The sequence below is a fragment of the Coregonus clupeaformis genome, chromosome 19 (assembly GCF_020615455.1).
Source record: "Coregonus clupeaformis isolate EN_2021a chromosome 19, ASM2061545v1, whole genome shotgun sequence".
Taxonomy (NCBI): domain Eukaryota; kingdom Metazoa; phylum Chordata; class Actinopteri; order Salmoniformes; family Salmonidae; genus Coregonus; species Coregonus clupeaformis.
In genome coordinates, this window is record NC_059210.1 from 43,580,111 (window position 1) to 43,592,441 (window position 12,331).

Consider the following 12,331-nt stretch of genomic DNA (forward strand, 5'->3'; position numbering starts at 1 on the left):
TGAGCAACCCACCGCCATGCTACGCCTGGAACACACTGAGAGAGAGCTAGGCCGCATGAGCGGCGTCATCTCCTCTCTGCTTCAGGTCGGCCACCAACAGCATCAGCAGTTCCAGCAGCACCAGCAGCAGTCCCCAGCAGCAACAACAACTCGCCATGATCATTCAACTCCTCACCAACCTGACCCCAGCCAGTCTGCCCACCAGCCCTGCCCCCGAGTTACCTGCCCCGGTCATTGCAGCCGCTGCTCCGGGAACCCAAGATTGGAAACCCCGAGCGGTTCAACGGCGATTCAACCCAGGTCCGGCCATTCCTGACTAGCTGCCGACTTCAGTTCTCCTTGCAGCCAAGGACCTTCGCCACGGAGGGGCTAGAGTTGGGTATGCCATCACTCACCTGACGGGCCGAGCTCGACTCTGGGGAACAGCAGAGTTCGAACGTCAAACCCCCGCATGTGCAACCTTCGACCTGTTTGCTGAGGAGATGCTGAAGGTGTTTGACCTGGATTCACCAACCGCAGAGGCGTCTCGTGAACTGTTCAGTATTCGACAAGGCAGACGTACAGTCGCAGACCATTCCATCGACTTCCGAACCCTGGCTAGGCGAAGTTCTTGGAACACACCATCGTTGGTGGACGCGTTCTTCCATAGTTTGGCTGACTATATCAAGGCCGAGTTGGTCTCCCATGAACTGCCTTCCACTCTTGATGAAGCCATCGCACTGACTGTCAGGATCGACAGAGGGATACAGACCCGTCGTCGTGAGAGGGCGCCAAGGTCCACCTACTACCGGCATTCGGAGAGATCCGACTGGGCTCCTGTCATCTACTGCCACTCACCCAGGTCAGCTTGATCAGTCTGAGCCTATGGAGATTGGGCGAGCCTCTCTCACTCCTGCAGAGCGCCAGCGACGCTTCCACCTCAAACCTCTGCCTCTATTGTGGAGGTGATGGACATCGTGTGGTAACCTGCCCTTTAAAGGGCCGAAGCTCACCGGGCATAGGGGGAGTCCGGTTGAGTTCAATGACCATCCAGTCCTCCGACCGCAAACCCCTGCTGCAAGTTCACCTCCGCCTCTCTGACTCAACTCACACCCTGGCTGCTCTGGTGGATTCTGGCGCCGAAGCCAACATAATGGACATCAAGCTGGCACGCCAACTGGGACTGGAGAACCTCCGTTTGACACCTCCTATTCCTGCCCGGGCACTGGACGGACACTTACTCGGATCGGTCACTCATGTCACGGCCCCGGTCTCGATGGGTCTGTCCGGAAACCATCAAGAAACTATCCAGTTTCACCTGCTCCCCTCTCCAGGCCAACCCCTCATCCTGGGTTACCCATGGCTCCGCCGGCACAACCCTCAGCTCGACTGGGTGACCGGGGTGATCAGGGAGTGGGGAGAGGACTGCCACCGAACCTGCCTGCTTGCCGCCGCACTACCCCCTCGGCCAGTACCTACTAACTCCGCTCCTGACCCTCCAAGGACCCTGTGTCGATTCTGCCAAGTCCCTGCATCGTTGCAGCTCTGACCTGGGCTATTGAGGAACAGGTGCTGGAGGCTCTCCGTAACCAGCCAGGTCCCAGCACTTGCCCAGCTGACCGCCTTTTTGTCCCCCGAAGACCTGAGGTCCCAGGTCGTTCAGTGGGGACATGACTCCCGCCTAGCTTGTCACCCTGGCTCCACCCGCACTTACAACCTGCTCGCCCAGAGGTTCTGGTGGCCCTCTCTGAGGAAGGATGTACGGGAATTCGTCCAAGCCTGCCCCATCTGCAACCAACACAAGTCGTCCTGCCAGCCCCCAGCCGGATTGCTGCAGCCCCTGCCTGTGCCCAGGAGTCCGCTGGTCCCTGCTGCGCCTTGTCCTCCTCCTCCACGGCTCGTCGAAGGTGGTCTGGTTTACACCGTCCGCCGCCTGCTTCGGTCCAGACGGAGGGGTAGGGGTCTCAGTACCTCATTGACTGGGAGGGCTATGGACCTGAGGAAAGGACCTGGGTGCCAGCTAGTCGGATTGTGGATAGGACTCTCATCACCGCTTTCCACCAACGGCATCCTGATCAACCTGCAATCCGTGAGGGGCCGCCCCAGAGGGTCCCTTAACCGTCCGGCCCGCTCGGCTTCCTGTCCTGTGCCTGACCCTGTCTCGGGACCTGTCCCATCTCCCGACCACGGCCCTCCGGCTTCCTCCGAGGATGAGGACGTTCACTCGGACCGTTCGGAGGAGTTCTAGCCCTCCTCCGGCTCCCCTCCTCCCGCCCGGCGTGGTGTTGCTCTTGGGACTTCTGGGGCCGTCCCTTGGGGGGTTCTGTCATGAGCCCTCTCACTCCACCGGGTTACCACCTTAATTGGTTTCCACTATCTTCCACTCTGCTCACCTCCCTCTCTCTACTCAGCCTAACTAGCTCCACCTGTCCCTGCTCTGCTCGGCTCTAATTACTCTGCCAGCTGCGCTGCATTACCCACTAACCTCTCCCAGTATTTAAGGCCCTGTCTTTCAGCTCTCCGGTGTCAGATCGTCTGCAAAGCTCACACCCGGAACCTGTTTGCTCGCGCTTCTGGCTCACCCTGGTTTTGTGACCCCGGACCTGCCTGGTTTTTGGATACTCTTCTGCCTCAGGAGATCCAGACCTGCTTCTGCCATTACGACTCCTGACTACTCTTCAATCCCGGTAACTCTGACCAGCCTTCTGCCTTGCTACTACGTTTTTGGATTTCCCTTGAACTGTACTGCTGCCTGGTTTCATTCCGCCCCGTTGTGTCTGTGTTTCCTCCCCCCCCCAGGACTTCTGGACCACCAACCACCGGCGTCATCGGACGCATCGCTGCCACTGGGGGGAGGCACAGACCCAGCACATCGGACGGGATAACCCCTGGAGCCTTCACTCACTCCCTACATCCCTTTCCCCTTAAGTTTAAATAAACTTTCTGGTGTGACGCAATTGTGGTCCTCTTGTCGTCTGTCTGAACCGTGACACAGATTAGTTGATCTCTCGTCGTTACCATGTCAAGTGATTATGCCAATGACTGTATGCAGACAGCTGGTCTAGATTCTTTACCCCCAATGAAATATCGACCTATCAGGGGCATTGGAATCCGTAAGGCTGATGAATGTCAAATACTTATTAGAGTATAAGAATGTAGAAGTAGTAAGCCTATATTTCAATCAAACATTTAATCTTAGGTGGCAACATAATATAATATATGCCATTTGAAATAACTTTCTAGACTACATTTTCATTTCATAAACAAATATAGATTATAACTCAATCACGATTTACTTGATTTACTTACACATATAAAATATGGACTGTCCAGGGATATTTTACTGCCGATCTTGATAAGAAATGATCATCTCAGACACTTTTCTTTTAAAGTTGATAACATACAGTGCCTCCAGAAAGTATTCATACACCTTGACTTTTTCAAAATATTGTTGTAGTACAGCCGGAATTTAAAATTGATTAAATTGAGATTTTGTGTCACTGGCCTACACACAATACACCATCATGTCAAAGTGGAATTATGTTTTTAGACATTTCTACAAATTCATTTAAAATGAAAATCTGAAATGTCTTGAGTCAATAAGTATTCAACCCCTTTGTTATGGCAAGCCTAAATAAGTTCAGGAGTAAAGATTTGCTTAACAAGTCACATAATAAGTTGCATGGACTCACTCTGTGTGCAATAATAGTGTTAAACATGATTTTTGAATGACTATCTCATCTCTGTACCCCACACATACAATTATCTGTAAGGTCCCTCAGTCGAGCAGTGAATTTCAAACACAGATTCAACCTCAAAGACCAGAAAGGTTTTCCAATGCCTCTCAAAGAAGGGCACCTATTGGTAGATTGGTAAAAAAAAAAAAAAGGTAAAAAATGAATATCCCTTTGAGCATGGTGAAGCTATTAATTACACTTTGGATGGTGTATCAATACACCCAGTCACTACAACGACACAGGCATCCTTCCTAACTCAGTTGCCAGCAAGGAAGGAAACCGCTCAATGATTTCACCATGAGGCCAATGATGACTGGAAACAGTAACAGAGTTTAATGGCTGTGATAGGCGAAAACTGAGGATGGATCAACAACATTGTAGTTACTCCACAATACTAACCTAAATGACAGAGTGAAAAGAAGGAAGCCTGTACAGAATAAAAATATTCCAAAACATGCATCCTGTTTGCAATAAGGCACTAAAGTAAAAATGCAAAATCCATGGCAAATAAATTAACTTTACGTCCTGAAAACAAAGCACTATGTTTGGGGCAAGTCCAACACAACATATTACTGAGTACCACTCTTCATATTTTCAAGCATGGTGGTGGCTGCATCATGTTATGGGTATGCTTGTCATCAGCAAGGATTAAGGAGTGTTTTAGGATAAAAGGAATAGTGCTAAGCACAGGCAAAATCCTAGAGGAAAACCTGGTTCAGTCTGCTTTCCAACAGACACTTGGAGACAAATTCACCTTTGGAATTGAAAACGAAGAAAATAATTAGAATAGGCTACACTATCAACAGTAGTTTTCCATTCATACAACATGTCGGGTAAATTGCCACAATAGATCTTCCGAGGTAAATGAGGAAATACTTTATTTCAGTTGTACAGAATGATCGCCCTTAGTCTGTTCATAAAGTAGGACTAAGTTGTTCCGATGATAATACCAACCGGAGGGCGGAATGGTCTTGAAAAATGTTGGCTGCAATCAGACTAAAAGATAACCTTAGGGAATGGTAAATTGCTGCCAAATTTTGCTTGCAATTGAGATCAGCTGTGCGGGTGATTTTAGCATGTACTGTATTGATGGATTAATAACAAGAGATCAGCTGATTATAATCTGGTGGTTTTCGATGGTTGCAATTTGCCCATTATGTTGATTCCCATTTCATAATTTCTTAAATAATATATATTTTTGTGTAGACCCCAGGTTTATGAGTGTCCATCTGATCCCAGAGAGTGACAACCCTGAGGACGACAAGATCTACCTGTTCTTCAGAGAGAATGCTATGGATGGGGAACAAACAGGGAAGGCTACACATGCACGCATCGGACAGCTCTGCAAGGTACACACACATTCAGAACACAAACACAAACATTCAGAACAAACACACACTCAGACACCTCAGACTAAAACAGCTCCCTGGATCTCTAACAGAGTTGATGAGTGATGGTGTTTTCCATAATGGTTTCTTTCATAACCAGTTATCTCTCTCCTCTCAGGTTATATTTAGGTTTGTTGTGTTTGGTGTGTCTCTCTTACTGAGGGAAACCTGAGAGAGAGAAGTGGTTTAAAAATGACACTGGAGCCAGAGCGAAAGAGAGAGAGAGTAAATAACAGTGGTGGTACTGTTACACTCTTAGAAAAAAAGGTTCCAAAAGGGTTCTTCGGCTGTTCCCGTAGGAGAACCCTTTTTGTTTCAAGGTACAACCCTTTTTGGTTTCAGGTACAACCCTTTTGGTTCCAGGTAGAACCCTTTTGGTTACAGGTAGAACCCTTTTGGGTTCCATGTAGAACCCTTTCTACAGAGGGTTCTACATGGAACCCAAAAGGGTTCTACCTGGAACCAAAAGGGTTCTACCTGAAACCAAAAATGGTTATTCAAAGGTTTCGCCTATGGGGACAGTCGAATAACCCTTTAAGGTTCTAGATAGCACCTTTTTTTCTAAGAGTGTAGGATGATGGCTGGTATTGGCAGAGACTGGTGTCTCCTCTGTCACCCTTTAGCCTGCCCAACACACACACACACACACACACACACACACACACACACACACACACACACACACATTATGCACATAGACACACAAACGCACACACACACCCTCCCAGCCTGATCTCTCTATGTGAGGTATCTGCTCTGCTCTTCTCTACTCAACACAATCCATTCATTATACAGAATGCCATATAAATTTAGGCTCAGCATATTTGGGGCGTCAGTCTAATAGACCGTCATAAATCACTGTGGATCTGGATGTGTTTATTCTCTCTATCTCACACTGGGAGCCTGTATTCTGTCGATGTGTGCAGAAAAACAAACACGCACATGCAGACTCAAGTTAATTTATGTTTTGATAAAGTATTATGAGAATCTGTAAGACAGCTGCATTAAGCCATTGTTGTCTTTTCAGGTGTCAATCATAGTTAATATAATAAAATGAAGTTACTGTATTGTAGTATTATTTTGTAGGGGGATACAGTAAATGTTTGAGAGGTTCATTCTGTGTTTCCTATATCAGAATGACTTTGGAGGCCACAGGAGTTTGGTGAATAAGTGGACTACCTTCTTGAAGGCCAGACTGGTGTGTTCTGTACCTGGACTCAATGGCATAGACACACACTTTGACGAACTACGTGAGTGTTTACATCAGCGTTTGTGTTGCATGTTATGTGTGTCTGTGTGGCTGGAAAAGGGGGCAGTAGTGTGTGTGGGTGTGTTTTGGGCAAACAAATATCACATGTATTGGATGTAGTCTATCACAGTGCCATCCGTTTTGTCACCAAGCCCCATATACTACCTACCATTGTGACCTGTACGCTCTCGTTGGCTGGCCCTCACTACATATTCGTCGCCAAACCCACCCGTAGTATGCGCTCCAGCAGGTATATCCCATTCTTGGGCCGACTCTTTTCTCTGTGTATATCAATGATGTCGCTCTTACTGCTGGTGACTCTCAGATCCACCTCTACGCAGACGACACCATTTTGTAAACATCTGGCCCTTCATTGGACACTGTGTTAACAAACCTCCAAACGAGCTTCAATGCCATACAACACTCCTTCAGTAGCCTCCAACTGCTCTTAAACACTAGTAAAACTAAATGCATGCTCTTCAATCGAACGCTGCTGGCACCCGCCCACCCGACTAGAATCACTACTCTCGACGGGTCTGACCTAGAGTATGTGGACAACTACAAATACCTAGGTGTCTGGTTAGACTGTAAACTCTCCTTCCAGACTCACATTAAGCATCTCCAATCCAAAGTTAAATCTAGAATCGGCTTCCTATTTCGCAACAAAGCCTCCTTCACTCATGCTGCCAAACATGCCCTCGTAAAACTGACTATTCTACCGATCCTTGACTTCGGCGATGTCATTTACAAAATAGCCTCCAACACTCTACTCAGCAAATTGGATGCAGTCTATCACAGTGCCATCCGGTTTGTCACCAAAGCCCCATATACTACCCACCATTGTGACCTGTACGCTCTTGTTGGCTTGTCCTCACTACATATTCGTCGCCAAACCCACTGGCTCCAGGCCATCTATAAATCACTGCTAGGCAAATCCCTGCCTTATCTTAGCTCATTGGTCACCATAGCAACACCCACCCGTAGTATGCGCTCCAGCAGGTATATCTCACTGGTCATCCCCAAAGCTAACACCTCCTTTGGCCGCCATTCCTTCCAGTTCTCTGCTGCCAATGACTGGAACGAATTGCAAAAATCTCTGAAGCTGGAGACTCTTATCTCCCTCACAAACGTTAAGCATCAGTTGTCAGAGCACCTTACCGATCACTGCACCTGTACACAGCCCATCTGAAATTAGCCCACCCAACTACCTCATCCCCATATTGTTATTTATTTAGCTAATTTGCACCCCAGTATCTCTATTTGCACATCATCGCTTGCACATCTATCATTCCTGTGTTAATAATAATTGTAATTATTTTGCACTATGGCCTATTTATTGCCTTACCTCCATAACTTGCTACATTTGAATACACTGTATATATATTTTCTGTTGCATTTTTTACTTTATGTTTTGTTTTACCCCATATGTAACTCTGTGTTGTTGTTTTTATCGCACTGCTTTGCTTTATCTTGGCCAGGTCGCAGTTGTAAATGAGAACTTGTTCTCAACTGGCTTACCTGGTTAAATAAAGGTGAAAAAAAAAAAACACAAAAAAAAATTATATGCATAGTTTTGATGTCTTCACTATTATTCTACAATGTAGAGAATAGTAAAAATAAAGAAAAACCCTTGAATGAGTAGGTGTGTCCAAACTTTTGACTGATACTGTATTCCAGTCTACTGTATTATGTTTCTTCCCGACGCTAACTCTTCTTTTGGTTGTTTTTGTTCTCAGAGGATGTGTTTCTGATGAGCGCTAAGGATCCTAAGAACCCCACCATCTATGCAGTGTTCACTACATCCAGGTACTTACTTCTGTCAGCCACCTGTCTACACTCCCATTGGAGAAGTATGATTAACCTATTTCTTTCCTTCTCTCTCTCTCTCTCTCTCTCTCTCTCTCTCTCTCTCTCTCTCTCTCTCTCTCTCTCTCTCTCTCTCTCTCTCTCTCTCTCTCTCTCTCTCTCTCTCTCAATTCAATTTCAATTCAATTTAAGGGCTTTATTGGCATGGGAAACGTGTGTTAACATTGCCAAAGCAAGTGAAGTAGATAGTAAACAAAAGTGAAATAAACAATAAATATTAACAGTAAACATTACACTCAGAAGTTTCAAAAGAATAAAGACATTTCAAATGTCATATTATGTATATATACAGTGTTGTAACAATGTGCAAATAGTTAAAGTACAAATGGGAAAATAAATAAACATAAATATGGGTTGTATTTACAATGGTGTTTGTTCTTCACTGGTTGCCCTTTTCTTGTGGCAACAGGTCACAAATCTTGCAGCTGTGATGGCACACTGTGGTTTTTCACCCAGTAGATAAGGGAGTTTATCAAAATTGGGTTTGTTTTCGAATTCTTTGTGGATCGCTGTAATCTGAGGGAAATATGTGTCTCTAATATGGTCATACATTTGGCAGGAGGTTAGGAAGTGCAGCTCAGTTTCCACCTCATTTTGTGGGCAGTGTGCACATAGCCTGTCTTCTCTTGAGAGCCAGGTCTGCCTACGGCGGCCTTTCTCAATAGCAAGGCTATGCTCACTGAGTCTGTACATAGTCAAAGCTTTCCTTAAGTTTGGGTCAGTCACAGTGGTCAAGTATTCTGCCACTGTGTACTCTCTGTTTAGGGCCAAATAGCATTCTAGTTTGCTCTGTTTTTTTGTTTGTTCTTTCCAATGTGTCAAGTAATTCTCTTTTGGTTTTCTCATGATTTGGTTGGGTCTAGTTGTGTTGTTGTTGTTGTTGTCCTGGGGCTGTGTGGGGTCTGTTTGTGTTTGTGAACAGAGCCCTCTCTCTCTCTCTCTCTCTCCCGCAGTAACATCTTCAAGGGTTCAGCAGTGTGTCTGTACAGCATGGCAGACATCAGAAGGGTGTTTTTAGGTCCCTATGCCCACAGGGACGGCCCTAACTATCAGTGGGTTCCCTTCCCGGGACGGGTACCATACCCACGACCCGGCACGGTGAGGGGTCTTTGGGTGGGGGAGGGGAGGGACACACTTTACTTAAAGGGGCTATAAATAAGGCATTCACACCACCTTTAGAAAGTTTTGTATTGCAAACTAGTGGAAGAAATTGGACATGAAGGTACGGATCCACATAGTAATGGATGTATTTGAATCCACAGTGCCCCAGCAAGACATTCGGAGGATTTGATTCGACAAAGGACTTGCCTGATGATGTCATAACATTTGCGAGAGGACACCCAGCGATGTTTAACCCTGTGTATCCCATCAACAACCGACCAATCATAGTCAAGACGGACACGGACTACCAGTTCACACAGATAGTGGTGGACAAAGTGGAGGCTGAGGACGGACAGTATGACGTCATGTTCATAGGCACAGGTACACACACACACAAACACACACACACACACACACACACACACACACACACACACACACGCACACACATGCACACACACGCATGTGCACACACACACACATACACACACACACTAAGTCATGTGTGTATGTTGTTTATGTGTTGTAGATATGGGTACAGTGCTAAAGGTGGTGTCCATCCCCAGAGGGTCCTGGCATGACCTGGAGGAGGTTCTACTAGAGGAGATGACTGTGTTCAGGGTAGATCACGCCTATCAGATCACTGCTATCAGATCATGTTTACATTATAGTCATACAGCTAAAGCAACATCACAATTATTACTTTATCACAATATGGGTTTGTAACATTTGGGACATTTCTCATGTATTTTGTCCTAGGAGCCAACTGCTATTACAGCGATGGAACTCTCTACAAAGCAGGTAACTAATGCTGATCATATTCCTCATGACAGGAAGAGGACAGAAAAGGAATGGGTGTACTAGGCAGTCCTAAATTATAGAACCATGGCCTTAGTGAAGCTACAGACACCTAACACAGCCTATGTCATGCAGATCCACCCTCTAAACAGAGATACATAATATTTCTGACATGCAGAGTCAGCTACATTCATATGTAATGAAGTAATTGTGTTTCTAGGTGAGTGTGTCCCGCTAGTAGTCCGCATTCATCAGCACAAAGTAATGTTTAACACCCCCACTTGCTGTACACACTGAGCTGCAGAAGAGAGGGACACTACTATAGAAGAACTGAATGGTATCTATGCTATTTATAGAATTCAATTGTATTCTTAGTACAGACTTGATGTGACCTGTCAACATCATGGGTGACACCTAGCCTGAGGACTGTATAAGGACAAAATAAACACTTGTTAGAAGATGTCAAAACAATGCTGACTGTCTAAGACGGATGTCTGTTGTTAGGATGTCAACCAACGGGTCCCTTGTGATAATACTTGGGAAGGAAGACAATGGTATAAATACTGTGCTGCAGAAGCCTTCACCCGTAATAATATGATGTGCCCTTTCTTCTTTCAGGCTCTGAGTACTTTTCTAAATAATTTTACATTTGCATAATGCATAAATATGGTATCAGGTATTTAGAATGTTTCCTCTTCTGTTTCCACAGCAACAGTTGTACCTAGGCTCAGAGCTGGGCGTTTCCCAGATGCCTTTGCATCGCTGTGAGGTGTATGGGAAGGCGTGTGCTGAGTGCTGTCTAGCTAGAGACCCTTACTGTGCCTGGGATGGGACCGAGTGCTCACGATACTTTCCCATGGCCAAGAGGTACACACACACACACACACATACACACACACGGACACACACACTCATAGCATAGTGAACATTCAAGCACAATTTTTCCCATTCAAAGACTGTAAATATTGAGTACAGATCAGAGGGGTTGCTCATATCCACAGATTGAGGACATATGTTGGCTGGCTGTGTTTCTGTAGAGATGTGTCTGATGATGAATAGAGCAGGCTTTCTGTTAGAGCCAGAAAGCCCTGAAGGTAGCCAGGTCACATTTCTCCCTGAGACACAGAAACATAACCTGAACTGTGTTTACTGGCAATGAGAACTAATGTCAGTCATATCTGCAGGCAGACTGTCTGGGTGAATACAGTGTGAAATAAAGTGTTAGAGGTTCTAGCTGTTTCTGGTGTGTGTGTGTGTGTGTGTGTGTGTGTGTGTGTGTGTGTGTGTGTGTGTGTGTGTGTGTGTGTGTGTGTGTTTGTGTGCATGCACTGTAGCCTCCCACCTACTCATAAAGTCTCCATTGGGTTGTTGATTTGAGCTTTATATTTCTACATATTTTAGACTCTGAATACTCTCATACTCTCAGAGAGAACAGCCCTGTGGGGAAGGGAAGATATGTGAGAGAAGAGACTTGTTCTTTGTAATGAATAAATCTCTGTTCTGTTTCTCACTCTGGATATTCCATTGTTTATTCAGTCATTGTTTACAATACATGTGTGTGTTTGGAATCCACCCCTCTGTATCCTTGGCTGAGAGTACTGTGTTAGTCAGGCTGTGTAAAAGAGCTATGAGTGAGTGATTGATAGGATTCCTCAGCCTCAGCCACCCTGTAATTAGAACTAAGCCGGTCTACAGTGGTATGAAGCTCACTGGTGTTAGCTTATCTTCCTGGCTGGCTCACAACCACCAGTACAGCACATCCAAAACCACACACATGCACGTGCATACTCACAAACTGACTGTTGACGTGTGCTTTTGCAGAAGGACAAGGAGACAGGACATCAGGAATGGAGACCCTTTAACCCAGTGTTCAGACCTGCAGCATCATGGTATGTATTCACAAAGAAACCTCCTCATGGAAGATTCCTCTCTTCCCTTCACATTATAATGGTGCCGAGTTCACATTGTGTTCACAGTATGATCTGTGTGTGTGTGTCCCTGTAGATAACCTGAATGGGCAGCCCACGGTGCTGGATAAGATAATGTATGGAGTGGAGAACAGCAGTACATTCCTGGAGTGTAGCCCCAAGTCCCAGAGAGCACTCACCTACTGGCAGTACCAACGAGTCAACGACGACAGTAGACAAGACGTATGAAACCACCTTACATTAGTCCTCACACATAACACATCATTTCAATCATGATGTCCATCA

The 12,331-nt window shown here is 45.9% G+C and overlaps 1 protein-coding gene across 1 annotated transcript in view; it reads left to right on the forward strand.

The window, feature by feature from the left end:
- The window catches only part of LOC121531949 (semaphorin-3ab-like), a 48,710-nt gene that overhangs the window by 34,439 nt on the left and 1,940 nt on the right, over positions 1 to 12,331 (forward strand). Inside the window, exons 7-16 of the mRNA XM_041837536.1 lie at positions 4,923 to 5,065; positions 6,240 to 6,354; positions 8,090 to 8,159; positions 9,173 to 9,317; positions 9,482 to 9,701; positions 9,850 to 9,941; positions 10,080 to 10,121; positions 10,828 to 10,985; positions 11,940 to 12,007; positions 12,123 to 12,268. Coding sequence (XP_041693470.1) covers positions 4,923 to 5,065; positions 6,240 to 6,354; positions 8,090 to 8,159; positions 9,173 to 9,317; positions 9,482 to 9,701; positions 9,850 to 9,941; positions 10,080 to 10,121; positions 10,828 to 10,985; positions 11,940 to 12,007; positions 12,123 to 12,268 — 1,199 coding nt within the window. The remainder of the gene's footprint in view (positions 1 to 4,922; positions 5,066 to 6,239; positions 6,355 to 8,089; positions 8,160 to 9,172; positions 9,318 to 9,481; positions 9,702 to 9,849; positions 9,942 to 10,079; positions 10,122 to 10,827; positions 10,986 to 11,939; positions 12,008 to 12,122; positions 12,269 to 12,331) is intronic.